The sequence below is a fragment of the Rhipicephalus sanguineus genome, chromosome 4 (genome assembly GCF_013339695.2).
Source record: "Rhipicephalus sanguineus isolate Rsan-2018 chromosome 4, BIME_Rsan_1.4, whole genome shotgun sequence".
Lineage (NCBI taxonomy): Eukaryota > Metazoa > Arthropoda > Arachnida > Ixodida > Ixodidae > Rhipicephalus > Rhipicephalus sanguineus.
The window spans coordinates 19807334-19833521 of NC_051179.1; the positions used below are offsets into that span (position 1 = coordinate 19807334).

The following is a 26188-nucleotide window of genomic DNA, read 5'->3' on the forward strand; positions in this document are numbered from 1 at the left end:
CGAGACAAAATTTGGCACTTCACTACTAAATATCTTAGCAACAAATAACACGCACGGTTCAGGAACACAATGCTTCCTGAATGCGTTTGTATTTTTGTAATCTTTTCGGGAGCAAATTAAGGTCTTCGTCGGCAAACATTCATGCGCTTTCAAGTAATAATTTCTCATTCATATAGGTATCCGTGGCACTCGTTAAACAACGAGATACAAACAGTCCCACTTCGTGCAATAACACTCGGCCCAATGGGTCGCCTTTGCTATGGTTATGGCGAAACAAAAAATTATCGCACCGAAAATGTTTCGTTTGACAGAAAATGAATATGTGTATACATATATAATCTACATCGATGTTATAAACAAATAGAAATCTAAAGAAACGAAGAAGATACGATATAGCGCTCTAAAGACGTCATTGCGCCCCCGTCGGCGACTGTCGGCGAGTGCATTTCGGCGCCGTGTAAACATTGCCGGCGTCTGGCTGGGAGTACTCGCAACTTCGAACCCCGATGACCAAGGTTCTCGGTCGAAAGTTCGTTTGTGAGATCAATTAATCCTGTCGTTCTTGATGACGGGATGCACGTAATGGTAGCCCGCAGTGCTGCCATCTGTGTGCAAGGCATCGACAGGCGCCATCCACGAGTTTCGAGCTGTAGTGACGATCGCTGTGGCGCTCGCCGTGAATACGGTCTGCTTCTCCACAGTGTGGCCCATCTTGAGCAATAAACTAGCCTGCGCAAAACGGAAGCCAGCGTTGCCACGTCGATCAGTGGTCGTGGGTACTGAAGCAGCAAAACTCCAGTAACATTCTGACAAATTCCACAGTAGCAAAACTCGCTCCTGGGAAATTAGACAGTGCGCGGCCCTCATGTTGAATTGAGTCATTCAACGAACACGTTACAACACTATAGCCGACATCGGCCGTTATTTGGCCAGCACTACAGCCCACGTTAGCCTGCTCATTCAGGCAACACTATCGCTGCCATTAAGTAAAGCTAGCCACGGCTGGTTCTGTGCCAGTAAATGCGGTAGGCTGGGACACCCGTCATCGTTCATCGCTCTGCGTTATCTCCAGCATCGGCCCACTCATTGTAACGCATTACATTACTGACGGACAGGTGGGTAGTGGCCCAGGAACGCTTACTAGAGGAACACTGACACAAGAAAAAAATTGTATCATGTTTCTTTTTTTTTGCAATAAGTAACTCACTTATCACGGCTGAAATCCACATTATTTATCGTGCAACGCTTACTTATTCGAATTCGCAATTTCGGTTTCACGGCGTGACCAGAAAGGAGGGTGCAGTCTGGTTCGAATGTTAACGCGCGCGGCTTGGCACGCGACCACGCAAACCTGTGAATTGGGCGCCGCGCAACTGAATGCGTACACGTCGCATTGATATAGTTTGCTACGCGTTCACGTGGTTTTTAAATGCGAAGCATTTCTTAGCGAATCAAAGGAACATTGATCGTTTCTATCTATCTATCTATCTATCTATCTATCTATCTATCTATCTATCTATCTATCTATCTATCTATCTATCTATCTATCTATCTATCTATCTTACGTCTAGGCGCTCTCGTGATCCTCTCCTTAACTTGACAAATCCCAAAATTGGCATGGGATGGCTTTAGTGTACGACGAACACAACAGATCGCTTACATGAATAGCGTGAGATAGTAATTGTCGCGTACGCCATGAAACCCTTTCCCTCAGTCACGTGGGGCTTATACACGCCCATGGAATGCGGGTATGAGCCATAGATGATGCACAATTTATATCGTACCAGGAACGGCAATAACAGGCCTTGGAAATCTTAGCGCGATAGCGTTAAGGAGCTTGTGTCGCAGAAAACCCGGTGCTGGCGTCGGCAGCGTTGTCGGTGAGGGAAAAATCAGAGGGACGGAAAAGCCGGAATCGAACCCAGGCATTCTGCGTGGCAGTCAAATATTATACCACTGAACCACACTAGTGCTTTAAACTGCTTCTGGAAAAAGACGCTGGACGCTCGTCATGTCCGGCAACGTCAATCGTGGCTGCAGTGTTGGCTATCCGCTTTCATAGCGATTTAATAAACATAACATATTAACTCCTATGATGACTCGAAAAGCTATGGTCAACCATTGCTAAATCCGGGGAATACGGCAAACACCTTTGCTTATGATATGCATGTCATCGCACCGTAGCATGCACTTCGCTTCGATAAAACTGACATCTGTGCTTTAACATGAGTACCGACGTTACGTGGGACAATAGGCTACCCTTTGAGCGCCAGTGTAGTGGACATGCCTGGTAAGACCACGATATACCGATAGCTGCTCAAAGTACACAAAAAAGCCGGACAAAGTCGCAGTGCTTGCCTCAAAGCAAGAAAAAAAAAAGTGCGGTATAGGCCGCTACTCGTTTGCTGCTTCGCATGACATTAGAATGTGTGGGATCTGCCAGAATTTTTTTGATGCCCTCTTCATCAGCTTCTTCCTGGTCTGCGTCATCCAAACATGACGAAGACGAAGACTACGTTGCCAAATCCAAAGCCACGGTACAGTCAAACCCGACTATATCGAACTCGGATAAATTGAATTATCCTTTCTATCGAACGATTTTCGGACATGACAATGTTTTAACATCAATCCATTTAACGTCAATCCATACTAAATTAACGGCTATATACATCGAACAAAAACAGCCGCTACACTTGATATATATCGAACATCGGGCACTGCGAAACGCCCCAAGAAGTTGACTTTCCCTCAAAAGAAGGTAGATTTTCCTCACGGAAGAAGACTTTTCTGCATGTATTTGGGTGAGTGAGCGTTGTGATTAGGATGGCGCCGCGCATACCGGGCGGAAACTACTGCTTGACATCGCGTGCTTTCTCCCATTATTTCTCCCATGATGAGGTCTCCGTTCGCTTCTCTGTTACCTTTGCTAACACAATGGGTGCCGCAAAACTTGGGTGTTCTCCGCAAGGCTGTCGATAATCAACACAGCCGAACTTAGAGAAAAGTCTGACGTCGGCGCAGTGTACAACATCCCAAGAAGCAGGCAGAGCACGATATCGAAAAACAATGCCAACTTTATGGCCAAGGCAGACTGCCGGCTTCCGGCTCCCGACGAGCACGCACAGCTTCGTATGAAGATGTTGAGGCGCTGTTTACATCGATACCGTACTTTCTCGCGTCTACCCCGACCCTGCATATTACCCGTGCCCTCAACTAAAAAGAATGGAAGGAATTCCACCGTATGGCCGTGAAGCCGCCTTCCTCGCATTATCGTAAAGCAGTGCGGTGAAGTCAACTTGCGCACCGAAATTCTCATTCAAAATGAGGAAGGAGGAGGAAACAACTTTATTGACACCACGAAATGGGTCAGGTGATGGGGGACGGCCTGAGGGCCCATCGAGAATGCGGTAAATTCTTTAAAAGTTTGATATCAAATGATTCGATATATCGAACTAATTTCCGTTTTTTTTAGAGTTATGTATACAAGGGTTCGACTGCATGCGACCGGAGCGAAGCAGGTTGTCAAGCATACCGGATCGAACTTCGCAGTCGGCGCGCCCACCTGGACGACGTAACCATTCTGGCCGAGGTATGGGCGTACGGGAACGTTGGCCGCGACACAGCTGTGGAGAGGGAACTCGGCGGCGCAGGCGAAGAGCTGAAGAAAGGGAACGGTTTGATTTGCGAGGCTTTACGCGTTATAATCACGATTACTAAAACATGTTGTTGGGCTAATTGGTTCATGCTGTGCAAAAGGTAATAACGCCACGCAATGCGAAGAAAACTGTTTCCTGTACCTCTTGTTTTCTTCGCCTTGCGTAGCGTTATTACCTTTTGCAGAAAATCACGATATATGATCACGAGGCATGCCGTAGTGGAGTACTCCTGCTTAATTCTGACAATTTTGGGGTTCCTAGCGCACGCCTAGATCTAAGTCGCTTTCATGACCACCGTGGTGTCTTTCTTGGCTCATTAAAACCTTCCCTTCATTACAAGGCTCAAGTAAGTTAAACTGTGTGCTATGTACTACTCTAACTTGAAACATTCCTCTTCAGTGATAAACAGAGACACAATTTAAAAGCGTCGCATGAACTTCGAGCCAACGTATCCACATCCACGGTGCTCTTCGTTCTGCGATGTAAAGGAGTATTTAAGCAAACTCATTAACTCAAGTAGAAATTGCTGCAGTCGCTAAACGAACCTGTACAGCCCACGAGCAAGTCGATGTCACAGCGTGACTGATCCATTGGTTCATATATCCACGAAATTATAGCATACTCCCTCAAGTGGCCCTTGTTACTTGCAGACAAAGCTATAAGCGGTGCACAGGCGTCACTTACGGTATTTGGCAGTGTTGCGCTCAACACCCCCCTCCCATTCATGCCCCCCTGTTGCAGACCTTCCCAGACCTCGAAACCTCGCCTTCCTGCCCAAATTACTGACCGACTGAACTTATGCTGGCAATGTAGTATACTTACGGGATGAACCTTGCGTCAATAAATTTTAAATTTTGATAAGAAATGATTTGGTTTGTGTGCCTGCCTCAGCACACCGCAAATTCGCGGCTTCCACCACCTGGAAAAGCTGCTAATCTACCACTAGGATTGCGTGGTTCATACCAGCTGTAGAAGCTCGAACGCCAAACTATGGACAATTCGCAACGTCTTCATGTGTTGCATCCAAGGCCACTTCAATTGAAAACGCTGGCTCTGCGAAGTGAGGCTTCCCTATCTCCCAACTTCCCTAATTCAGCTATAACAAGAATGTATGGTGTTTTATGGCGCAAGAGCCAGTGATGGCCAAAGAGCGCCAGGTCATGATATAGGACGTGATCGATGACAGTGTTTAGTGGCTCAGCTAACAATTGCCTAACCTGATGCGGTCACTATTGGTCGTCTTCAAGACTCGATATTAGTGTGCGCTATTCAACTCCAAGGTTCCTCTCTATAACTTAAGCACGCTCGAAGACCGGCGCTTATAAAGAATGTCGCATCCGCAAACAGTTCTCTGACCTGAGCCATGGCTGAAATACCAGCCGTCCCTCCGCTGCTTCCGAAGACGGCGTGTAGCATATGTTTTTTGCCGGTGGTGTTGGTGATGACGGACGGTATCATGGAGGTGAGGGGCTGCTTGCCTGCCAGCATTAGGTTGTTACCCGACGGACCCTTCGAATATGCTCCACTGGGATTCGAGAACGCGTTCATGTAACTGTTCAACAGGATTCCCGAGCTCGTCCAGTACTTGGAGCCGAATCTGTCGATCGAGAAAAACAAACACAGATAAAGCATTTCATTGCGACTGCTTCCAGTTTTACATTCTTGTGCGTGTCCTATACGTCGCGTCACGTTGTCAATGCCGGCGAGAAAAAAAAAAAGCGCCGCAGGTATGCGCGAAGGAGCTCCGACGAAGAACGACAAGAATAAAAAAAAATCATTCAATGTTAGTGAATTATTACTACCAAATATCAGTTAGTGTATTAACTTTATAATGGAGTGGCAGCTATAGCGCTGTAGCAACGTTGTGAAAACTTGTATACACGCGCCAACCAATTTACGCTCGATCACTAACTTTGCGCAACCGTCACAGCCATAGGCATGCGCAAGATGGCGGGGGGAGAGGGGGCAGGGGGGGGGGGGAGGGTGTGGACGGCTGCACCACCTAACCACGTAGGGGGGTGCCAGGTCAGCCCTATAGACCTTTTCACGGGAAAGAAAAAAAAAACACTGCCATGATGGGCTGGGGCACGGGAGTGCAAAGACTGACGTCACAGCCTCGGCAGTGCATTTTTAGGGCGTCACGCCTATTTAGCACAGCCCAGAGAGGATTATGGCGGCGCCCAGGGAACTCTCCGTGAAAAGGTCTATACCTTGACTTAGTAGAGCCTGCTCCGTCATTGTTTAATGTGCAGGGTTATTGTTTAATGTGCAGCGGTGACAGTTTACCGTACTGTAAGTACGGAAATACTATACCGTTATGGTCGGCATGTTACTTTGTCAATTTGTAGGATCTGTATTAGCCACTAGTATAAATTCATCATCACTACAACACTTTCTTGAGAATAAGGTAAAGACTACGCAACGAGCGCTAGAGTTAAAGAAAAGGAAAGGTTAGACGCAAAGCAGAACGACAGTGATGTAATCGGGGTAGCCAATGTTCGCGATGCCATACTTTAGTGCCTAGAGCCAATAACCTCTCAAGCATGGATGAATGCCAAGGGAAGACAAGTACACCCAATGACGGCAGATTGGAACGCTGCCGTTCACATCAAACCCCCTAAACTCCCCGAAACTCTATCGTCCAACTCGTGAAACTCTTCGATTAAAATATAGCGGCCGTTAAGTAATACCTAAAACAGTGAAACACACAGAGACAGACAAGTAATCAATGCTGCTCACTCGTGGTTCAAGCCCGCAGTTACGGATATGGCGTTTCCCTTAAGGTCCCGGATGGAAAGATGCGCTCCACCGAAGTCTTCGTCCTGTGCAGCGCCACCGCCGTAATCTTCGTAACTCGCCAAGGGATGCAGAGGCGAGAAATTGTTGTCGAACTGTATCTCTATCTTGGAAAGGAGCTTGTCCTGTTCCTGCAGTGTGATATGATCAAAGCGAAGTTTAAAAAAAGATCATTCCTGGTACCTCGAAAACGCAATTGTGGGATTTTACGAGCCAGGACGATATATGCTTTAGAGATCATTTTAACGTGTGAAGCAGCGCACGTAGACAAGGCACAGGACCTGTTCAATAGTTGATTCGTTTTGTGTCTTGTCTCCGTGCGCTGATTCACACGTTAAAATGAACCGTCATCAACTCGCCCAACTTTCAACTTTACTGAATGATTCAGGGTAACACTGTATAGCGGGGCACTCCGGTTTACCTCTGAGCACTTGGGTTTCTACTACGCGCGACTAAATCTACGTGCACCAGTGTTTTTCGCGCATTTCGACCCTAACAAAATGAGGCCGCCACGACCAGGAATCGAACCCGCGCCCTCGAACTCGTCAGCGCGACACCGTAGCCGCTGAGATATATACTACGGGGGGTTCTCGCGGTAGGTGTACGCTTCACAAACGCTGCAGACACTAGCTATTCGCACAAAAGGAATGCTGCGACGCAATTAGACGCTCAAATGAAGAGAACTCATTCCCTTTACCGTATAAGGATAGAAAATAAGGACAGTCCCTATAGACAGAGCATTGAAGGACTTTGCTATAGATAAAGCCGAAGAGCACAGGCGAGAGCCTGCTGTCACGAAAGGAGGAGGAATAAACTTTACTGAATGTCCTGTACAGGAACTGGAGAGCACGCCTAACTACTCCCACGATGGAACCGGGAGGCCAAGCCTCCTGGCCCTATCATGCATGTGCTGTACAGCGAGGACTTGCTGTTTGTGATCTTGTGACCACGCTTGAGAACCTGTCGCGAGTAATGCCAGGGCCAAGAGACCCACACTCCCAGAGCAAATGTTCTAATGTACAATCATCTACCTTGCATGCTTTACATATAGTATTGATGTCTCGAATGTTATGCCATTCCTTGTATTGTACAGGTGAGTATTATGAACGTGTTTGTGTTTGTGGGCACAAGCAGTGTCACTGCTTGTGCCCTGTTAATTTTGATTTGTGGAGGAGGAAATAGTCTCCTACTCATGTACTATTGTTTTGTAATTTCGTTGCGTCATGGGAGTATCTCTGAGTGTCTTCTCAAATCCAGCAGAATCGAGGCCATTTGTAAAAGCGCCCCAGTCAGTGAGTTCACGGGCAGCGCTGTTGGCCGACTCATTTGGATTCATGGGGTACCGTTCGATATTGCCCAAATGAGCTGGAAACCAATAAACATATATTTTATGTCTTGCGCCTTCATTCACTCATCAATTTACCTTCATGTTCTCAGCCGATTGCACTATTCCTCCCGTCCCACCCCGAAGCTTTCTACGCCTCACTCGGTTTTGCCCCTTTTGACTTCTTTTGACGATGCAACGACGTCATCTGAAGATGCCAAAAGATGACGTCATCGCGTGATGACGTCATAACTTCGTCAAGTGACCTGTGGTACATTTTGTGTTCACGACGCCGCCAGACACCGGATGTTTTTTTTTCTTATTCACAAGACATATAAGGCTGCCGCCTTAAGACATAAAACGTGTGGACGCGCTTTCTCTACTGAAAGTCGACCCTTACGAGGAAGCCTGTTCTCACCTGTTATCTCAAAAGCCTGTTCCCTCGAAAAGGCTCTCACCTTTATGCGGCAAGCGTCGCTCTCTCGTGTTACGGTTTGCGCACTGGTTCGCACCACGATAACTGCCTTGAAGTTCGATTGCATGTTACTTGATTCGGACTTACACTTATGGATATATCAGTGTCTCCAAGATTTTCTCTGAAGGCCAAGGCGAACTTGATGGTTTCCACCAGCCTGTCAGGGAGGAAAAAAATATGATTGTTTTTAGTAGGTTGTTGTCAACCCTCTCTCTCTGGCATGCGAATTATAAAGATTGAACCAGTTGCTCGATTCGCGAGATACGCCTCAAAGCAACGCATATGATATAAGAGCCGACACAGTGGATGGCTCCTAAATAATTTTGACCACTAGGGTTCCTTAAACGTGCCTTGATGATTGACTGATTAGAGGGGTTTTGTGGCGCAAAGTCCAGGTGTGAACAAAGAGTGCCATGTCTTTATTTATGTGGTGTTAACAGCGACCAATGGTTAAGATGATAAGATGCAATAGGGCTGTAAAGTGACCTAAAATCACGCGCTATATGGAAGCGTAAACTATATGTATATAGCATAAAAATTATGTCAGAGGACTGTGAAGTGATGTACGGGTGCTTAATGAGTGACAAGTGATCGTGATTTCAACAAGTGAGGGAATGTCATTAGCACAAATGCCACTTTAAGACCTTTGGGTTCAAAGACCGGGCAGACGATTTCTTTGATAAAACTACCGCAGCGGCAACCTTTGCAGAGAGCCTGCGCTGCGGATCGCCTAGGAATGTAACGTCAAAATTGTGTACATCTTTGAAATATGTAAAGGGTGACTCATATTTACAAAGAGGCATCCTGTCTATGAACATTAAAGGATGGAGTGGTATTTGTTGGAGATATTCAATTAGAAAATGCTTTTTTTTTCTGTTAGCGTCTAGTTGCGTGCATTGCAGCAGGATGTGAAGGACAGTGAGAGAATCGCCACGTTTATCACACAACGGTGGGTCACCACGAGACAAACGGTATGAGTGTGTGCTGTGTGTGTGTCCAATTCCGTCCCTGCAGCGTGTCACTTCTGTGTGGCTTTTCTGATACCGGCTGCCAATTACCAAGGTGCGGCTTGATAAAATTTAGTTTATTTTGTGAATCCCCATACCATAAGCGCTGTCGTAAGCCCTGGGCTTCTTTACAAGTGACTTTAGGTCCAGTACAGGCACAGCCACGGATGGTTGGGCAACGTTTGATTGGAGGATGTAGCCAGATGGTCCGCCAATCTGTTCCCCTCAATTACTCGGTGTTCTGGCACCCGGCATATCCCGATGTGCTGCTTAGATGCACATGCGGTGCACAAGATTAAATATAGCGACACCATCACAACATTTTGTGATGTTTCATGGATTTTAAAGCATTTACAACAGTTAATGAGTGCGTGTATATTGCTGCTATTGGTATATGTAATTGTTTAATGTGTTTAACAGCCATCAATATTGCGTAGGTCTCTGCTGTAAAGATACCTGAGCTGCGGTGCAGAACGTCTGACTCAGAATAGGATGGGCTGACGCCTACGTAGGACACGCCAGCATGATCCTTTGATGCATCGGTGAAAAATTCAGGACGACAGTATTTGTGTCGTAGTTCAAGAAAATACATGTGTCACAGGCGCGTGATTCGTTATCTCTACAAAAGATACATAACACTATAAGCTGCCACTGCCATGGTGGGAGCTCCTCTGCAGGATCCAGGAGCTGGTGTCCCAGGAGTGGTACATCTGGCAGACCTCTCACACTCAGTGAATAGGGCTCCCTGACTGCTGGATCGCTATTATCAAACGTGCCTTTCCAAGCACACGATCGAATCTGCTTTTCACTATCATCGAAACACGGCCACCATTGCCAGTAATCTAATCCATGATTTCACGCTGATTAGCATAATTCCGCGGGCATATGTAGAGCCACCTGCCGCTGCATGACCAGAGGAAAAACTGCATAGCAGTACGTTGCTGCCCATATTAAATCGGTGCAAGTAGCACAGTACACAGTGCTAAATAAGGCGCGAGACATGTAAAACTCGCATAAAGAATATAGTCGTTAACAATATCAACACACACATGCACGCACGCACGCAGCGGTCGTCTAGTGGTTACGGTGCATGACTGCCGACCCGAAGGTCGCGGGATCGAATCCCGGTCGCGGCGGCTGCATTTCAATGGAAGCAAAATGCTAGATGGTCTGTGTGCTTAAAATTTAGGCGCACGTTAAAGAAGCTTGAGTGGCCGAAATTTCCGGAGCCCTCCACTACGGCGCCTCTCATATCGTATCATATTACATACATACGCGCGCACGCGCGCACACACGCATGCATGCATGCATACACTTCGTTGTATCTGTGTGTTAGTTGTGTAGTACGAATACGAATACCAAGCAAACATTTTTCTCTCGTATGGAGAAAAAAAAACACCAGGCCTGCGCTGAAAGCGCAGCACAGTCACAGCGAAAGCTAGAAGAGCGGCATTTCTAGAGCCCGTTATAAACTCTCCTGTGGCTACTAATACAAGTAAACTAGCAACGTACTCACTACGCCACAAATCATAATTTTTGTGAAGTTGGGAAGCACCCACCACGACATTATTCGTCATTCTGCGGAGAAACAAGCTACCACATGTAAGGCATTACGTGTAGTTTGTTGATGCGACGGTTGATGACGATGAAGAATAATGGCTGAGCAATTTGTAATGGGTTGGAAGCTTTAAACGACCCACGATTCACATCGTGTGACGCCCGGTCGTTATTTTACTCTCCCGCCATGCTATATAACATAGGTCAACGTGAGAAAGAGAGAGACGGAAAAAGAACTTTATTGAGACCCTGAGGAAATGCATCATGGGAGCCTCATGGGCTTCCTTAGCAACCTATAGAATTGCACTTGCGAGGAATCCACTGCGCTATAAATGATCATAGTTTTTTGAAGTAGGGAAGCAGCCACTATTTCATTTTTCGTCATTCTGCAGGGAATCGTGGTACCCGCTCAACACCTTTAAGGCATTCTGTGCACTTTGTTGATGCTGCGGCTGATGACGATGAAGAATTATGGGAGAGCCCTTTGTAATGAGTTGGAAGCATTCAACAACCCACTCGTTGCGCAATTCGCATTTTGTGACACCTGGTTACAAAATTCGCGCTGTGTGACGCTTGGTTGTTATTTTACTCTTCTACCACGCTACATCACATGTGTTAATGTGGTTCCTTCGCAACATGAAGCCTGCATACGGTCTTTTTGCAACGCAGTTTCAAGCACCGGCATGGCTCCGAGGTAGAACACTGGGCTCCCACGCAGAGGGCCCGGGTTCGAACCTCGTTCCATCCTGGAAATTTTTCTTATTTCGTTTTTTTTTTCTTATTTCGAGTGATAGTGGTTACGGACACCGGCGGCGGCGGCGGCGGCGGACAACTACGGCGCCAAAAACGGCCCTTGTTGTGATCTCATAACAGCTTTTGCTGTAAAACTGTGTGACCGACAGGTGACCGACAGCAGCTGAAAGGATATGAGTATCAATGGATTGTAAGATTCCTACATTCAAATGTTTCTCGTGCTTGGAGAAGAACATTAGTGTGTGAACCGCAAAACTGACCGAGGGCCGCTGGAAGGATATCTGTATTCGTCACTGCCCAAGAAACATGCTATTATCGATTAATTAAGGTAAGTACACCAAAACTTACATATGGAGGTACGTATCATTCATCACTACAAAAGGAGTCTTTCCTTTGCCTTGCAGTATGGACCGCCTGCAGTGAATCAGAAAAATTATCACGTCGGCGATTTCAACGTACGCTACCGACACTGCCTCTTGGCTAAGCAGTCGCTATTACTGGCTAACATTTTGCGAAGTTTGCCTACATTACGGCTAACATCGATTAGCGTTGGCTTACGTTGGTGACATTGGATGCTGTCGGCTAACGTGTCCCGATGTTGCCTATCTGCTGAACAGCGAGAATTTCGCAGTGTAATCAATGACAAAACTATGAATTTTTTTACATGTTACGCGTTGCCAAATTATCAGTGTTTCAAGTAACTCGTGCGACTTCGAATATTCCTATTTCACACGCGGTTGCAACTTGCACGAGCGCTTATACCCGTGTGCTTAGATTTAGGTGCGCGTTAAACAGCTCCAGATGGTCGAAATCGGCGCGCCTCAAAATCATATCGTGTTTTTGCGCGTAAAACTCCAGCATTTATTATATGTTTGCCAAACAAACGTGTTAAAACATAACAAAGTGCCAATTCGCCATTTTCGCAGTGTTTTTTTTTTGTCTTCTCTATATACCGTTGCCATTGTGATGATAGCACAGCGAGCGTGAGGGCGCGGACGTGCGCACTACAGCTAAATTACATATTTATTTATTTTTATTTATCTCTTATTTAACAATAGATTACGCGATTGCCATGGCGCTAGAACAAAAAGCGAAAGTACACGCCTGACTAGGATCCTAGAGTCATAGGTACATTAGAAGCACTGCCACAGAGGCTAATTAATTGCAGCACAATAACAATACAAAATGAACGGCATGCAGCAACTTGCATACATTAAAAAACCAAGTATCGCATTTTCTGAACATAAGATAACGAAGCACCATTTTACATATTTGAAACTAAAGAGAGCAGACTAATTCACCAATGCTGCATACAAAGGGGCAAATTCAATACAAACAATATTAGAACTTATGAATATATTACACTATAAGCAGATAAAAGATTCAGGAATGTCAGAGAACTGTATATAACAAAGAAAACAGGAAGAAAAGCTACAAACAATCTATGAAGAACATTTTATGTCGCTTTCTAAATGTATGAAAGGATGTAGTTTACTCAGTGACGATACACTAAAAAAAGTGCAAAATGCGGGACTGCTCACGTGATTTTAAACCTCTCCAGTATGGCCCCCACGATGGCTCCGCTTCCGGGGAATGCAGCTGTGTAGACGACCTTGTTGTCTCCTATCTCGGCTCTGAGGGCATCCACAAAGTGCGCCCTGTACTTCTGGAGATCCGTCCACGTTATGTAGCCACCGTCTGCAACATTACGACAACAGAGCGATTGAAAAAATAAAAAGAACAGAAGCGACGATTACGATACTCACTAAAGCGAAATTAAAGCGCTGCAGGTTTCTGGCGTCAGCGGCGCTAAGTCTCCGCTAGGGCAGTTCGTGTAACAGCTCCCTGGCTCAAATTTCGACTTGTAAAATGAGCGCTAAAAACAAGGATACAAAGAGGCGAAGGCGACAATAAAGGCGCTCGCTAACAACTGAACTTTATTGACAAAACCAAGCACGAAAAGTACAGCATAGGTGACAAAGTGTTAACAAACCGAAAAAAAACACAAGGCTCAGTCAGACAGCCATTAGAGACGATTTTCAAGATTATCAATATCGGCTTTCTGTAACGCTACCGATGGCTACGTGACACACGTATCACCTGCATTACGTAGCACAGTGAGTGCCTGTGCTGTCGCCTTCACCGTAGGCGTGCCTAGGGTTCTCCACCAAGTTTTATTGCACCAGCTGTAGCCTTAGGTACTGTCAGGTTTTCGCTTATTTGCGCTTTCGTTCCAACGTGTCAGTGAACAGTTACTACTGGCTCGCATTACGCTCAAACCTCTATGGAAGTCAGCTGCCATCTCTTGTCCAAGCGCTCCAGTGTACAGCGTATATGGGTCGTGCGCTATTCGCCGCAGAACATCTCCAACGAGCGGCAGCCTAAGCACAGTCTCCGCGGCTACGAGTTCGCCAGTCGCGGGATTCGTGAATGTGGTCCTGCGATTAAAAAAATAATAATAAAGGTGTGTAATAAAGGTGTGCAATAAAGGTGTGCAATAAAGGTGTGTAAATCTTTGCTCGTGCTCGTTGCATGCGCTGTGATACCTTTTGGATAATGCTGCACCAACTAGCCCAACGCTCAATTTAGTGCAAGCTGCGCTAATGTTTGTTCATCTATTTTTCTCTCCTCTCTCTATTTTCTATGTCTTCTTTGTCTCTGTTTATTTCTTTTTTTTTTCTCTCCATATATTTTTTTCTATTTCTCGCTCCTTCTTTCTTGCTCTTTCTTCGCTTTCTTTCTCTCGCTATATACATTTCTTGCTTCCTCTTTCGTTCTGTCTCTCTTTCTGTCTATATATTAATCTTTTTTTCATTCTCTCTCATTGTCATTCTTTGTTTTTTTTTCTTCCCTTTCTTTCTATTTCTCTCTTTCTCTATCTTTCTAGGCTATGCTTGACTGTCCCCTCATCCTTTCCCTCCTCCTCACCCTTACATCCTTTCCCAGCCCCTTGGTATACTATACTAAAAAAAAAACTGTTACCCTCTGCTAGCGTGCCTGGATAGCCTAGTGGTTGCGCTGCTCACATTCGGATCGTGGGTACGGGGGTTGAAATCCCGCCTCATTAACATTATTTTTGCCAAGAATTTCTCCCTTTCTCTTTCTTCCTATCTCTCTCTCCTTCTCTTCCGTACTCGTTCTCTCACTCATCAGAGGTATTCCATCCCACGCAGGAAAAATCGGCGCACGTGTTCTGAGAGCGAAGCAGAAGAGGACAAAGATAGCGCGTGCCGGTTCGTGATGATGATAGTTTTCTGTTCGCGGATTACGACGGACGGCTGGAATAAAGAGCTCCGCTGTTAAAACAGCAGATGCGCTCCTGTCTCAGTGCCCAACCGTCTGTCAAACGAAATTTCTTTCACGCTGTGCAAACGTTGAAGATATATGGTAGGGAAAAAAAATGCTTGTTTAATAAAAGCAATGTTGGTATTATAATAACATCCTCAAGATAATCAAAACTAATGATATTACATGCAAAACTTGCAGAAGAATCAATAAACGCATACGTCCAACCTTTTATCAGATGACGTCTGTCTACTGCGTGCCACCGTTCGAACGTTTATTATTTTTATTTTTTTCTTTGCAACTTGGAAGTCGAGCTGTATGTGAATGTGTCTCGCGACTCCCAGTGCGAATAGACCGTCCCATTCGTATCGCGGCATGCACGTACCGTCCCTTTACGTCGTAGTACAGAGCCTTCTGGTTCCTCTGCAAAGCTTCGGCCAAGTGGTGCCCGACGGTGAAGCCTTTGTCAGCCAGTTTGATGGCTTCGGCAAACAGGTCTGCCCAAGGCAGTTTGCCGAAGTTTTCGTGAAGCAGCTTGTAGCCTGCCACTGCTCCGGGAATGATGGGTGCTTTCAAACCTGTAGCAAAGTCGTCAAAGTCGCTCTTGTGACAATGCATTTACCAGAAAACACCTGTTTAGCTGCGGATATTACCCCTCCGTCTGGAAAAAAAAGCTATGTATGTGATGGCGCAGCTGTCAGAACCCGCATGTTCTTACGTTATCTAGGCTCACGTAGGCTTGCGCGAATATTCGACTTTTCGGATATTCGAAACTGAAGAATGTACACGTTTTCCCGCGCGTAATCCGCCTGAAAAGGTAACTTCACGGCAGCTTAAATGCAACTGCCATGAAACCACCCTTTCAAGCGAAATTCACGCTGCCGTGAAGCCACACGTTATGGCGAAGCTCGAAACGTGAAAAAAAAGAATAATAAATAAAAATTAGCGTAGTCACATGCGCAATAAACTGCACTTGCGCAGTTAAGTTCAGATACTGTCTGGCTCGAATTGTCGGATATATTCGAGCCCGTAACCTTAAAAAATTCACCCAGCTCCGCTTCGCGGACGCCGATGAAACAGCGACGCTGGTGGCGTACCCTTCGTCAGGCTAACGCATTCCTATGTTTTGCAAGTCTTTCAGATATGTTGTATCCCTGCTATTTGTTAAACACTCATTGTTAAGCTTTGAGGTGGTAGTATAGTTGTATTGCATCTTGACCATACCACTCTTATACGCAGGTTTACAAAGAAGCCTTAGCTAAAGACGCTCCGATATGTTGTATCACTGCTTTTTATTAAACACTCTTTGTTAAGCTTTGAGGTGGTAGTATAGCCACCACCTTTTATAATCACAAAGTATCGCGTGACAGTGGTGTGACTGTGGTAACGCACACGCCATTTGTTTGGCTAACTGTCGCCTTCTTCCTTTTTAGTGGAAGTTGTGTGTAGTGGGATTTACCCAATTTCTGTGGCGCGCACCCGTTCATGATGATGATAGTTTTCTGATAGACTGCCCAGATTTATGTGGTACATACGCGTTTGTTGGGCTGCCTTCATTTATAGTGGACGAGTGGTGAGTAGTGGGATTTACCCAATGACTGTGGCGCATACCCGTTTATGATGCCCACAAGCGTTACCACGGATCCCGGACATAGGATCGACCAAGAGCAGCCTCGCTGTTAAAACATAGCGCAATTAATCTAGGTTGTAGCCCATATCTAGGGCTTCGTGTTTTCGGAGTTTATTCTTCGTGAAACTCAGAGGGTGTTTTTCGGAGTTTTCTTGGCCGAAGTTCGGTGTTTATCCGAGTTTTATCTTTCAAAAATCCCAAATTCTCCCAAATTCTTAGTTGAATTCTGCATTATTCTCAATACTCCAACATCTTAGATGAAATGATATCGCAACACGAAAACATCACAACACACGAAGCGTATTTTAATTGTGTGGAGGGTTTGAACGCACAAACACATAAACACAGAGGGATAAATACTTGAATACGAGACAGCTACGTTTGTTTAATATTCAAGTATTATCGCCTATGTGTTTATGCGTTTGTAAGCACCTGTGTGTCTCTGTGGTACATTACTCTCTCTCCTACGCTTGTGCTAATTACAACCTTGAAGCTTGTTTTAATAAACTCAAGCATACTTTACGAGGTCCGTATATTAGATATAGTATGGCGCACCCCAGTGCCGCCAGGGGACCGTATATCAAGATGTCGTCTCGCCCTCCCGGGACCCCACATACACTAACGTCTTTCGCTCTGTGCGCGACAAGCCCTTAGTTCAACGTGCAAGAGGTGCGGTCTACGAGGTACTGTTAACGTGAGGCAAAGTTTATATCGGCCAAACTGGCCGATGTGTCACTGACCGCTCTAACGTGCCCTTTCGACAAAGAACGGAACAGGGTCATATTGACCGTTAAAATCGTAGTTTATCGGATAAATCCGAATTGTCAAAAATTTTACCGGCGAACGTTTATCGGATTTTTTCGGATTTACCCGAAAACACGTAGCTCTGGCCATATCCCTTTCTGTCTCCGGAGAACTGTCTGACCACCGTTAATAAATCTGCGCCCACACAGCAGTAAACTGCGACTTTGGTCGCAAGTACCTAGCGATGCAGCGCTGGTTTAGTCCTGGTTTAGCTTCAGGGCGTGGCAGTTGTCGGGATTGCCCGAGGTTCAATTAATCGCCCGCCGTAATGATCGACACGGGGCGTCCGCTACCAGATTCTGCAACACCTACAGTGACAACATGGTCGTGTGATGCACTGCGCATCATAAAACACTCGTGGGCACTGCGTGTCACCTAGTCAAACCCCTCTACCCCCACCCTTCTTAACAATATATGCCTCCATGACTGGGTGATACGATAAGGAAGAAATGCATGTGACTGCGCGGCATATATCGTGCAAGGTAGCAGACCAATCCCGACTGAGATCTGTCGTATATTGTCACGTAGTCGTGACGTTAACGTAGGCAGCTGGCGGCGTGTTCAATACTAAACTTTTATTTGGGCGAACTCGTGCCCGGAAATTGAAAATACAACGTGCTAGCGATTCACACTGTAAACTAATAGCGGCGTGAACAGCCGGCAGCTGTAGACTAATCTGATCATCGGCGGAGCGCGTCGTCTCTTATAAAGCAGGCATTGAACCTGCCAGCGTTATCGCTGGTGCTCGCGTAAGCTCTATAGGATAAACTTGACTATTCGCGTCCTGCACGTATCTCAACAGAATAACCTCAAATAATCCCGAAGCTTCTCAAGCATTGCAGCATGGTCTGCGCCGAGCGTTGCTAACAGTTTTTGTGGCAGAAACCCGAATACATCAAAACAAAGTTTATAAACGCGCGTGGCATGCAATATGAACCAATCGAGAGCGTGTTCACTGTCCCTATAAGGAACCGCGCAGAGAGTGGCACATACCTATTTTTGTGAGCGTCCAGTTTTTGAAATCATCCGGCTTGGTGGCAGCAGGCGACACTCCAAGGGCGTCCACGCCCTGCACGGTTCCGGTAGTTCTGAAAGGAGGACACACTTCTGCAGCAGCCAAGGCTATACGAGCTTCTGGTTGATGGCAGCATATATGGTGCTATCTTATGCCGCTCGTTTCGTGCCTCTGACAACACCGTTTCCTAGATTACTAAACATGTCATTCCTGGCGCAATGTGAAACGTGAAGAAATGACAGACAAGAGAAAGGAGAGCCACTACCAGCTGTTTATTTACGGACAAGGGCGGTCCACCGCGGTGGTGTAGGAGTTGCGGTGCTCGGCTGCTGACCCAAGGTCGCGGGTTCTATCCCGGCCGCGGCGGTCGCTTTTCGATGGAGACGAAATGCTAGAGGCACGTGTACTGTACGGTGTCAGTGCACGTTAAAGAACAATAGATGGTCAAAATTTCCGGATCCCTCCACTACGGCGTGCCTCATAATGGTTTTGGCACGTAAAACCCAGTTATTATTACGGAGAAGGGTGGAAAACGAAGTAAACTTCCAAGAATGCGCAGTAGCACGGGGGCGTGATATCAGACATGTCATCACGGAAGCTGGCCATAAAAAAAAAACACAATTCAGATGCATATACCACAACTGATGTGTCACTGACACAGGCGGACCAATTCCTTCCGATATGAAACGTTTCTAGTAGCTCCCTCGCCGTCTGGTCTTTGCTTTTGCCAACAACCTTAACTGTATTACGAAACGCAGCACACACGAGCACGATTCAACGTGCGCTGGGAGATGCGCACCACCGCTTTTACCAGTACTATTGGTATGCTTCCCAAGCCGGTCGTTAAGAAACTATCCATTTTATTTAACATGTATAATTGTTGAGGTTTTACCAACCAAAACACGATATATATTGATTATGAGGGACGCCGTAGCAAATGGCTCGGGACAGTTCGACCACCTGGGGTTCTTTAACGTGCACCTAAATCAAATTACACGGGCTTCTAGCATTTAGCCTCCATCGAAATGCGCCCGCCTCGGCCGGGATTCGCTCCCGCAGTTTGTTCAATATAGGATTTTCCACAGCTCAGAGAGCTTCATACACGACACCTTCGGCAGAGCATCTTAAAGGTCTCACGTGCCTCTCTTCCCTGCCCTTTCTTCACGTTTCAAGCATTGCACCAGGATGAACACGTTTAGCAAGCATCTACACCAACTAACCCAGGAACATGTTCTATAGAGTGTTTCCTAGACTCATTTAACGTCTGAAGAGCAGTACTAACCCAGATATTAGTCATAACGTTAAGTTATGTCCACGCCCTCAGATGCTCCCGAGTGTCCATTTCTGCGTACGTCAACCTGGCTAACCAAATTCACGACCCCAGAAGAGCATGCAGTGTGCTGGCCGAGAACGCTAGTTGGGCTGTTGGGCTGCCATGCGTAGCTTTGCCTGCGCGCTCTAACGCGGCAATCACACGAGTTGGGCCGATGCTACTCTTTGGCTTCGACTGTATCGCGCTACACATTTTCCCAATTCTTAAATGGGAATAACGTTTCTCCAGCTACCACGACAGATTCCGGCCGTTATTTGTGACGATGAAAGAAGACGGATTGAAACGTCGCAGTATCAGATGAAACACAAAAGTCATATGACCCATTTAGCAACAGCACCGTAACCACTAGGCCACCTTGGCAGGTGGGCGATGTCTTCGTCAGGGCTGCCTTGAATAAGACAGGTCCACTCGTCGAAACATGGGCTCCAGCGACATTCCCTTTTCAACGATATTTACATCACTGCTAATCAAACATGTAGGTTAACACTTTTCTGACAAGAAATGCCGAAAAAAAAAACCTTTGTGTTGTTTCACGTTTAAAGGCAAAAAGCCACAGGGTCCCTCTTATGCACTCACATAAGATGACTAGAAGGCGAAAGCCATCTTTCTGCCCCTAGCGTGGTTTTCCACTGGCTCCAGGATCGGAGGCACACCAACTGGTTTTGCCTTGCCTCCGTGATCGGCGGCCCACCTTTGACCAAGCTACGGTGTCATATGATGAAGTCATCATGTGACGTTACGTCACAAATTTTGGAGATCTGTGACGTCATGATGGCGTCATACGGTGACGTCATCGCATGATGATTTTTTTGCATCACTCGTGTGGATGCCGACGGGAGACGCCGGCGCGGGAAACCGGTCAATTTTTGCGTTTGATGAGGCATCCAAGGCTTTCACCTTAATACATAAGCGGCAATACAAGCAAAATCTCGACGGAAGGACGCCAGGACCGTTTTGCGCGCGGTCCATAGAAGAGCAGCACACTTTGCACAGGCTGACCGCAATGACAATTGCGTCGCCGTTCGAGGCGCACTTACTGGTTGTAAATGAGGGCGAGGAATCCGCCGCCGACACCGGACAGATGCGGAGCAGTGACGCCCATGCACAGCAGCGCTGCTATAGCGGCGTCGATGATTGTGCCGCCTTTTTCGAATATTCGGCTGCAAAGTGGAGGCCAGATATTTCTTCACCGGAAACAGCCAACGAACGCCACACTTTCACACAATGAGCGTCGCCGTTCGAGGCGCAGGCTGGGCGCCTCTAACCATAGAGTTTTATAATACTGCTACTAGAAGGATATCTGGAGCTAGTGTCCTATGGGAGCTGCAACGCATGGCGCTTCAGCCAGCACGAGCAATCAGCACGGAATGATGGGTAATACATGTATTTGCGAAAGCTTCGTTCTTTCGGCTGCGTGTGGCCTGCAACCATTCTGACGCAAGACGAAGTCCACGAAGTTCAGCAGTCCCACTTCACCAACTTGGCCCTTTTAGGATCGTCAATTCAAATCAGCTCACGATGTTCACAACGCGTCATTCTTTAATCCGAAACGAAAGCCAAAACACAGCAACAAAGCCAAAAGTGCGTTCGAAGCCGCAAGCACGAAGACTAGGCAAATTCATATACAGCCGTGAGCAATGTATTACAGTGTACGGGAACACTGAAATTACCTTATAAAGGTCATAGCGGCTAAATGCAGTTGACAAGCGCAAAAGGGTTCATAACACTAAATGTTCAAGCAGAAAGCTATCTATTGCATTTCAATACGGCACATTACAAGTAATCGTCGGATTAAGCACGAATTTGGTGTTCCCTCTCGTATTGCTCACGACTGCACCACCCATCATTCCCATGGTGGCGTGAACAATCGCAGCGCCACAGTTCCCTCTAGTAAATATTCTAGGACACAGGGGCGTAACTCTTATTTGCCCCCTCCCTTCCTTATACTTAACGTATGTCGAAAAAATAAATATGCATGCTATATTCAAACGTGTGTTGTCCACGGTAATTGTTATTGTACACCGTTTCTTTTGTCATCTGGCCAGATTCACTCAAAAAAAAAAAATCGATGCTGAAATGCATTTGAGAATAATGTTCTACTTGACAAATTTTCTTGGATGACTTGCATTGACGTCATTACGGCCGCCATTCGAGGGTACTGGCACATCGAGAAGCTGCGTAAGCACTTGATGAATGTAACGGCACAGGGACAGATGAAACGAAAGTGCATACTAGAGCTCGGCTGTCAGCTCGTTTCCTTTTTTCCCCGCGCTCTGCAATCAGGTGGCGCGCCGGGTGAACTCTGGCATGTAGTACATACTGATATATTAATTAAGAGCGCTAAGACGACAGGGACGAGAAAGGGCACAACACGAGCGCTTACTCACAACTGAAGGCTTTAGTGCTTCAAAAGAAGACATATACCTAAACCGACAGACCCATGTGTGAATATACGCTTAAAGGCCAACTCCGGCGATTTTTTCACCATGTCAAGGTAATGGTGCTTTTACGTTCCTGAGACACTCTTGTCACGCGCCCGATAGCAGAAATGCTCAGCAAATTCGAAAATAATTTTTATTAAGCAAAAAGACGCAATACCGAAACCGAAACCCAACCGAGTGTACTGTCTACGTATGACGTAGTAGTTGTTACGAACCGGAAGTCGCGCAAGGCATGCCGGTCACGCCGGCGCGGAGTATGAAAACTGTGACAGCCGGGACGAGCAGGCGCACAGTGGAGAGGTGTGCACGCCGCGCATCAGCTGTAATGTCTGCAACTGACAGTGCCGCGTCTGATAATGACAGTTAGCGGTGCCCACGGCTGCGTCACTTCCGTCGCCATAACAATATTGACGTCACAGACGCAATGTTGCCAATAATTGTGGGAAACCGGGAGGCCGTTTGCAGACAATCTTTAAAATTCATTTGCAAACAATCTGCGCGTGTCTCAAGCCTGTAATTTGGCATAAATGACGGAAACCTTCAAAGGAACATACCCAGCGAATTTCATTGAGATCCATCGACCTCGACAAATCGCCGGAGTTGGCCTTTAAGGGAGCACCAGTCTTCTTTGCAGGGAAGAACCAGTAACACACTTGGCCATGCACTGTGCTGAGTGCCGATGCGAGGCGCGGTTCGCTGCGATGGAAATTTTGTTCAAACACGGAGACCGCACGACACGTGAACTTGCGGAAGCTTTCCATATTAACACTAGGGCGTCCAGCTGCATCAATCACCCATCTTTGGTCATATCTGCGAAAAAAGTGACAGTGCTCGAGGAGAGGAGATAGCCGGAGGGGGAGCGCATGCCTATGTATCTGCTGTGTTTTGCTTTGACTAATGGTGCGCATGCGCGGGTAATTGGCGAGGGTCGGGTTTAGGTATATATTTTCTTTTGAAGCAATAAAGCCTTCAGTTGCGAGTAACCGCTCGTGTTGTGCCGTTTCTTATCCCTGTCGTCTTAGCGTTTTCAATATATCAGTATGAACCAGTACCAACTAGCTCGCCTTTCCGTTTTGCTCCTGGCCTGTAGCAACTCTCCCCCCTCCCCCCTCCCTTTCCTTTTTGCACCCACGTCTACTAAGTGGAACGCATGTACGTACAGCCCTCGGTAATTAAAACGCGGCATTCGGAGCGCGTGGCTGCTGGCAGTGAGGGTGACGGCGAGAGCGTTCGTGACGCATGGTGACTGTATCCGGTATAGAGTCATTCTGTCTGTGGCTCTCCGTGGATCGGGAGAGCGCTGCAATCCTTCGTAACACACGCTCACCAGCTCCAGCCCTATACGCGTGGCGCGGCACGTGAGCGCAGTGTTTTCTAAGTCATGGTAAGCAGCGCTCCGCCAGCGCCACCGAGAACCACAGACTGAACGACTGCTTACCGGATACAGTTACCATACGTCACGAACGCTTTCACCGTCACTGTCACCCTCACCGCCATCAGCCAGGCGCTCCGAGTATCGCGATTCAATCACCGAGCACTTTAAGCCCATTGTGTTGTTAGCAAGCTTGTCAGGAGTGGCACAAGATGACCGCTCCGTCAGCTAAGAACTGCGTTCCAAAAAGGCAACTTCGATGGCAGTAACAGTGCGTTCTGTACGAAACGATTCATTGAAAACAACAGAGAGTTACAGTTCGGCCGCAAACTTCTTAGCGTTCGAACATTACACTAGGTTACTGGAGCCGCCGGATCGGAGGCACGGAGGTCACACACGAAATTATTGCAGTGATCAAATGTACAACACTTCAGTGTTGGTGCAAATTTTCAGCGGCACAATATTTGCGAGTGCGTTGCCTTTGTAATCTGTTTTCAAGAAGAACACTCACGGAACACGGTGGTTACGGTGCTAGGCTGCTGACCCGACAGTCGCGGTTTCGATCCCGGCCGCGGCGGTCGCATTTCGATTCAGGCGAAATGCTATCCGTGCACTTTGCGATGTCAGCGCACGTGAACGAACACCAGATGGCCTAAATTTCTGGAGCCCTGCACCACAGTGTGGCTCATAATCATACCGTGGTTTTGGCTTGTACTAAAACCTGAGATATTATTAAAGATTAAATTCACGGAAGACAAAAATGTATTTAAAGGGGTCATGAAGCACCCCTTGGGCTTGTTGAAAAAGCACACCCTGCGGAAAGCTGACACGGCTATGAACTGCTCTGCCAAATATTACAGTCGTGCGCGCCGCGTGAAGGCCACAAGCGGAGCACGAAGTTGCCGTTTCGTCAGGCGCCCTCTTTTCAGAGGCCGGTTCTCACTCTCGTCGGTGGGCGGGGCGTCTGCACGTGACGTCACGGATCTGCCTGTTTACGTCGCAAGAGACATAGCATGCTTATTGGCCGACAGCCGACGTAAATCGAGAGCGGCGTTCGGATCAGATGCGCCTCTTGCCACGGGGTGCCGCTACTTGTCGGCGCCGCACTCCTCAGTACACGGTAACCGCACTCGCGCACGCGAATCACAGCGGGAGAGCGATCGCGTTTCATGACGCGCGCTGACGTAACTTCTTTCCCCCGTGCCATCCCTCCCTGTCTAGCTTCCAATGCGCTCGTCGGCACGAGAAAAGAGAGGAAGCGCTGGGAGCGTGCGCCAAACCCCCGTAGCTCCGCTCATTCTTGATGGATTCAAAAAAAATTTTGCAGCAATCGATTCGGGAGGCAGTAAACTCCGATACTGAAGTCATTAGAGCATTAAATGGAAAAGTGGTTCATGACCCCTTTAAGGCATTGCGATCAGAGGAAGCGCCACGGAATGTTGCTACAGTCGTCAGGTAGCCCGATATTACGCAAAAGTAATTGCGCATAGCGGTATACCGGGGGCGTTGAAATTCCCTGATAGCAGTTTGGGGAATATCGGCTACTATCGAAACGCAAAGTGGTCTGCGCATGATGATATGGTGAACTGACGTCACGTTTGGGCACTGTAGATTGGTGACACGCTGCCGGCACGAGGTGATGTGCAAGCTACATGGATGCAAGATATATTGACGCAAGATGGTTTCCAATGGAGCGAACTTGGGCGTGTTGGTTAAGCATGATGAAACACACAGCGCAAGTAAACAACGGGGACACAGGAAGGGCGCCGTGTGCGTTCCCTTCCTGTGTCCCCGTTGTTTACTCTGTGTTTCATCATGGTTTCCAACTACGCACGCTGGCCAATTCCCACGCGCTCCCAGTTGTTTGCGGCATACGTGTGAACCAAAGTAGAAGTGTTGCGGAGGGCACGTGCCTGCGTGACCCAGGCCTGATGCCAGAGTTCCTTTGTACAGGGTGATGACAGTGCCCACTATTTTATCCAATATGGCAACATCACACAACACGATAGCTCCACTGCTTGACCAGTATGGCGGCGGCGCGGTCAGTGGGTGTCACCACACTGGGCGAAGGAACGCTGTCATCGAGGTACTCTATGCGAAGGAACGCTATAGCATCGAGGCACCCTAGGCCATAGATGCCATAGCAGCTGCGCGCGACCCACGCGGAATACAAGGAAAAGAAGAGAACGAAGAAGCGTGGATTCCGAGGAAAAAGACTGTTCTTTGGAACTGATAGGAGACTTTCGTTTTAGCTGTTTCCTTCTCTGGCACAAATTTGACCAACCCATGTTGGTTCATTAAAGTGTGCTTTTGAACTTCTCATTACAATATCGTTTCGTTACGCAAAGAGGTACAGTGCACCGAACCACTTACAGGGCTACATTGGCGCATTCCTTGGCGTCGCAGACGATGGCCAAGTTCTTGTACTCCCACTTCTCCGTCGGCCAGCTGAGTGACGATTCGAGCAAGATGTACGCAAAGACCGCTGCCACAATGGCGCTGACGAGACCGACCAACATTACGAACACGAAGATGAAGTAGAACTTGCCGTCGGCCATCTGCACCGTGAACCAGAAACGTAAAACTTCTCTGACGCTTTGTGTGCACTCGAAGAACGCGATGATCTCGAGAACACTAACACTTTGAACCCTTTGGGGTAGGCTTGTCCTATTCTTTAGGATAATGGAATTTTGGGTGAGTTGGTGCTTCATTTGAAGAAAAAGCGCGCACGAAAAACGGG

The 26188-nt window shown here is 47.2% G+C and overlaps 1 protein-coding gene across 2 annotated transcripts; it reads right to left on the reverse strand.

Annotated features, from left to right (window-relative positions):
* Positions 1 to 364: 364 nt before the first annotated feature.
* LOC119389549 (scoloptoxin SSD14) lies at positions 365 to 26188 on the reverse strand. Of its 2 annotated transcripts, none has more exons than XM_037656862.2 (11): positions 25822 to 26188; positions 18281 to 18375; positions 15239 to 15431; positions 13849 to 14006; positions 13110 to 13266; positions 11917 to 11982; positions 8339 to 8408; positions 6396 to 6583; positions 5013 to 5253; positions 3533 to 3658; positions 365 to 729 (listed from the first exon to the last, which is right to left on the reverse strand). In XM_037656862.2, exons 1-11 carry the CDS (start codon positions 26157 to 26159, stop codon positions 544 to 546), a joined length of 1818 nt encoding a protein of 605 aa, XP_037512790.2. In that variant the 5' UTR covers positions 26160 to 26188; the 3' UTR covers positions 365 to 543. The 2 variants fall into 2 exon arrangements, with proteins under 2 accessions (XP_037512790.2, XP_049270427.1); XM_049414470.1 differs by lacking the exon at positions 25822 to 26188 and adding an exon at positions 20673 to 20795.